Here is a 3,981-nt window from a genome sequence, read left to right as displayed (position 1 = left end):
TGTGTGTGTGTGTTTGAGTGTGTGTGTGAGTGTGTGTGTGTGTATGTGTGTAGCGCTCTCAACATCACGCCTGACAAACATTCCAGTATGGAAATATCTCGGTAAATGATGCTGTATATGCCTAAATGATATGACTGTATTCAGAGTATATTTATATATGATTTGTCTTCTCTTTTCTTATGCTGGTAGTTTTGCTTTGGTTTTTAAGTGCTGCTTCTATTTCCTTTTGCAACAAAATAAAGGATCAGATTATTTTCTTCTCTAACTCTTGTTTTCTGGGCTCTTGTGTTTGATGGAAAGTTCACTCAGATTTCTATAAATAGTCAAACAGTATTGTGTATTGTGGATAGTTATTAATACATTTATACACAATTAATACACAAATTACGACTCACAAACACCTGTTAATTTATTAGTTAAATAATGAAAAACAGGCCTAACAAGATTTCTGCGGGTCTTAAAAAGTCTTAATTCACCTTTACCACAAATTAAGTACTAAAAAGCTCTAAAATCAGAGCAGAAAGTCTTAAATTCATAAAGTTGTGGCATTAAATGTAAAAATGAATCTCTTCCTCAGTATTTCTGTCTTGTTTTCTAGTATAAATATCTAAACATCCTTATATATCACAATATATTTACTGGAGATGCGCAATGAAGATATGAAATGAGTTAACGATTAAAACAAGAACAAATATCTGTCAATGCAAACTTGTTTCCCTCTGAATTAAGTTGATTTTTCTGAACATTGCTCGTTTTTATGGACAGTAAACAAAATACTACAGTAATTATGGTATGTGGTATGGTATTTCTGCGGAGTTTATACTCTATATTGATGTGAATGTGTGACAGAGAGATGCTCGTTTAACACATTATTACAGCCACTGATCAATAACTGTAAGTGTAATAATTCATATATGATAGTCAGAGCTGGGTAGATTACTTACAAATTGTAATCCGTTACTGAGTCCAAATTACATGACAAAAATTGTAGTTAGTGGCGTAATCACATAAACACATTTTAAGTCATATTATCAGAGTACTTGAGACTTTAGACCTAACTAACGTTAATAATCTTTAATAATCAATAACCATATTGATATAAAATGCAAAGAGTAAGAAAATATAGTTCATTTGTTCTTATCAACAGCATGAAGTGCATTAAACATTATTACGTCGAGGTTTGCAGGCAGTTTATGAGTTGAATGAAAAGCTAATAATTAATTAAATCATAAAAATGTTAAGTTAAATCAAATCATTTTAAAATGAATCAAAATAAAACACTGAAAAAATGATATATTTTATTTGTTTACCTGCATGTCATGTGACCATAACCAACATCAGAGAACCAATGAACATGCAGATGTGTTTAATTATTTACAATCTCGGGGGTACTTCAAATAAAAATATAATAGGTGACAGAGGATCAGATGAGAAACAAGTTGGTGAATTTGTGCACTTTAATGTGTTTGAAAGACAAACGCCTTCCAAAGTAATAACCTTCATGGTAAAATAACCGATCGAGTGATAATTCAATAACGCAATAAGCCCCAGTGTCAGTGTACAGTGAGTTTATAACAGCTAAGGGGTGTTGTTAGGCACGACGCGAAGCTGTTATAAATTCACTGTAAACCACGGCTTCACGGGGCTTATTGCTTTTATAAAACGGTTATTCCATATACGTAGTAAGGTTTCACAAAATAAAACAGAGCAAATAAAGTGTAATGATATTAATAAAAACAGTATTCTTCCACCAAACAATGTAGCTCCTCAGAAACAGTTGTGGTTGCTACAAAGTGGTTGCCGAGCAACACACAAACGTAAACAAAGGTGTATGTTACTTTGTAGAGTAATTTACAACAGCTTCGAACGCGGCTCAGCCAATCAGAATCAAGCACCGGAACTCTCCGTTTTATAATATTGCTATTGTGTGTATAATATGTAATCATGTAATCCATTAAAAAGTAACTGTAGTCTGATTACTACGGTGGCTCAGAGAGCTCAAGCGCTGCAACTTCAGAAAACACGTGCAAGTAGAAAAAGCACCAGCAAATGAAGAAAACATCTTCATTAGTTTGACAGCACATGCGCTGCAAATACTCACAACACAAACAAATACAGAAACGCACAAGTCGCACAAACCACAAAATCACCACAACAAAACCAAAACTAACCATGTTTTATTTTTTTGGGGAATATTGATTACCATTTGTATAACCACAGTTGTATAAATACCATGGTTAAACTATGGTTAGTGTAGTAAATCCATGGTTAATTTGTGTATGGTTTAGCTATAGCAACCATTTTTTGTTTTTATTTATTTTTGTATATAATAAATGTATTTATTAATTAATCAATGTTAATACCATAGGCTATGGTTAATTTTTGTAGAGGAAATTGTAATCCAGTACGTAATCCAGATTACGACCCTGCTCTGCTGAGAATATTCTCTGTCTCTGTGTCTGTTCTCCTGCAGCATTAAAGAAGCCGTGACTCACATCAACTCCATCGACAGCAGCAAGTTCTCCAGACTTCTGTCCCGCATTCTGCAGAAGCTCCACCTGAAGGTGTGTGAGTGTGTGTGTGAACAAATGACTCTGTGAACGATTCCTTGTAATGAATCGGTCAAAAAGACTCAAACTCACTACAGTGTGAACAGTTGAATAAATGTCTGAGTCATGAACAAATGACTCTGTGAACGATTCCTTGTAATGAATCGGTCAAAAAGACTCAAACTCACTACAGTGTGAACAGTTGAATAAATGTCTGAGTCATGAACAAATGACTCTGTGAACGATTCCTTGTAATGAATCGGTCAAAAAGACTCAAACTCACTACAGTGTGAACAGTTGAATAAATGTCTGAGTCATGAACAAATTACTCTCTGAACGATTTCTTGTAATGAATCGGTCAAAAAGATTAAAAATCACTACAGTGTGAACAGTTGAATAAATGTCTGAGTCATGAACAAATTACTCTCTGAACGATTTCTTGTAATGAATCGGTCAAAAAGATTAAAAATCACTACAGTGTGAACAGTTGAATAAATGTCTGAGTCATGAACAAATGACTCTCTGAACGATTCCTTGTAATGAATCGGTCAAAAAGACTCAAACTCACTACAGTGTGAACAGTTGAATAAATGCCTGAGTCATGAACAAATGACTCTGTGAACGATTTTTTTTTAAATAATCTCTTGTGCATTTGAAAGGTTCCATGGATGTTAAAGCCAGTTGTTATTAAGAGTGTATCAGGAGCATCTGAAGTGTTATTATTGGCTTCATTATATTACTGTCTATTAATAATCTGTGTCATCTCTGGTCCTGTAGTTACGCTGTAGATCAGCGTCAGATCTGAACATCAGCGTGTGTTTGAGCTCATGGTGTAGTTCAGTGTGTCTCTTTTTTTTGAACAATGGAAAGCTTATTTGTTCAGCTTTCAGATGGTGTATAAATCTCAATTTCGAAAAATTGACCCTTATGACTAGTTTTGTGCTCCAGGGTCACATATGGGCTACATGATTGTTAGTAGGTAAACCATGTTCAATAATATTAATAAAATATTTTTCTACATTTGTTGGAGATCTTTTAATTATGTCCCAGTGTTTATGGCAGTGTGTCACAGTTGTAAATATCTAAAGAAATCATTAGATTTTAAAGTAAAGCTAAGTTGAGTGTGTTTCTCGTGTGTTTTCCAGCTGGATCTCGTGGGTTGGCAGCTCAATCTGCAGATGGCTTCATCGGCTCGGAGCAGACTGAAAGCGCCGCATGCCGTCCTCAATCTGGGGCTCCGGACAGAGGACGACACCGAGGTAAACACACACGCTTCTCAGCTTTCAGATCAACACACATAGAGGAGAAGCTCGTGCATTCCAGTGTTTTCTGTGTGAACGGAGAGACGGAGCTGCAGTTCCTCCGGCGCTCAGAAGGTGGTGCTGTGGCTGCATGTGTGTGTGTGAGAGAGAGTGTGTGTGTGTGTGTGTGT

General features: G+C 35.5%; 1 protein-coding gene across 1 annotated transcript in view; it reads left to right on the top strand.

Annotated features, from left to right (window-relative positions):
- The first annotated feature begins 2,264 nt into the window (after positions 1 to 2,264).
- LOC107663591 (COMM domain-containing protein 10-like) overlaps positions 2,265 to 3,981 on the top strand; it is a 19,587-nt gene continuing 17,870 nt past the window's right edge. Inside the window, exons 1-3 of the mRNA XM_016453822.1 lie at positions 2,265 to 2,275; positions 2,474 to 2,564; positions 3,695 to 3,808. Of these exons, the coding sequence (XP_016309308.1) occupies positions 2,265 to 2,275; positions 2,474 to 2,564; positions 3,695 to 3,808 (216 nt within the window). The remainder of the gene's footprint in view (positions 2,276 to 2,473; positions 2,565 to 3,694; positions 3,809 to 3,981) is intronic.

The sequence above is a fragment of the Sinocyclocheilus anshuiensis genome, unplaced genomic scaffold (assembly GCF_001515605.1).
Source record: "Sinocyclocheilus anshuiensis isolate Anshui unplaced genomic scaffold, SAMN03320099.WGS_v1.1 scaffold2586, whole genome shotgun sequence".
Taxonomy (NCBI): Eukaryota; Metazoa; Chordata; class Actinopteri; order Cypriniformes; family Cyprinidae; genus Sinocyclocheilus; species Sinocyclocheilus anshuiensis.
The sequence above is the reverse complement of the archived record's forward strand: the minus strand, read 5'-3'. Positions and strand labels throughout refer to the sequence as shown.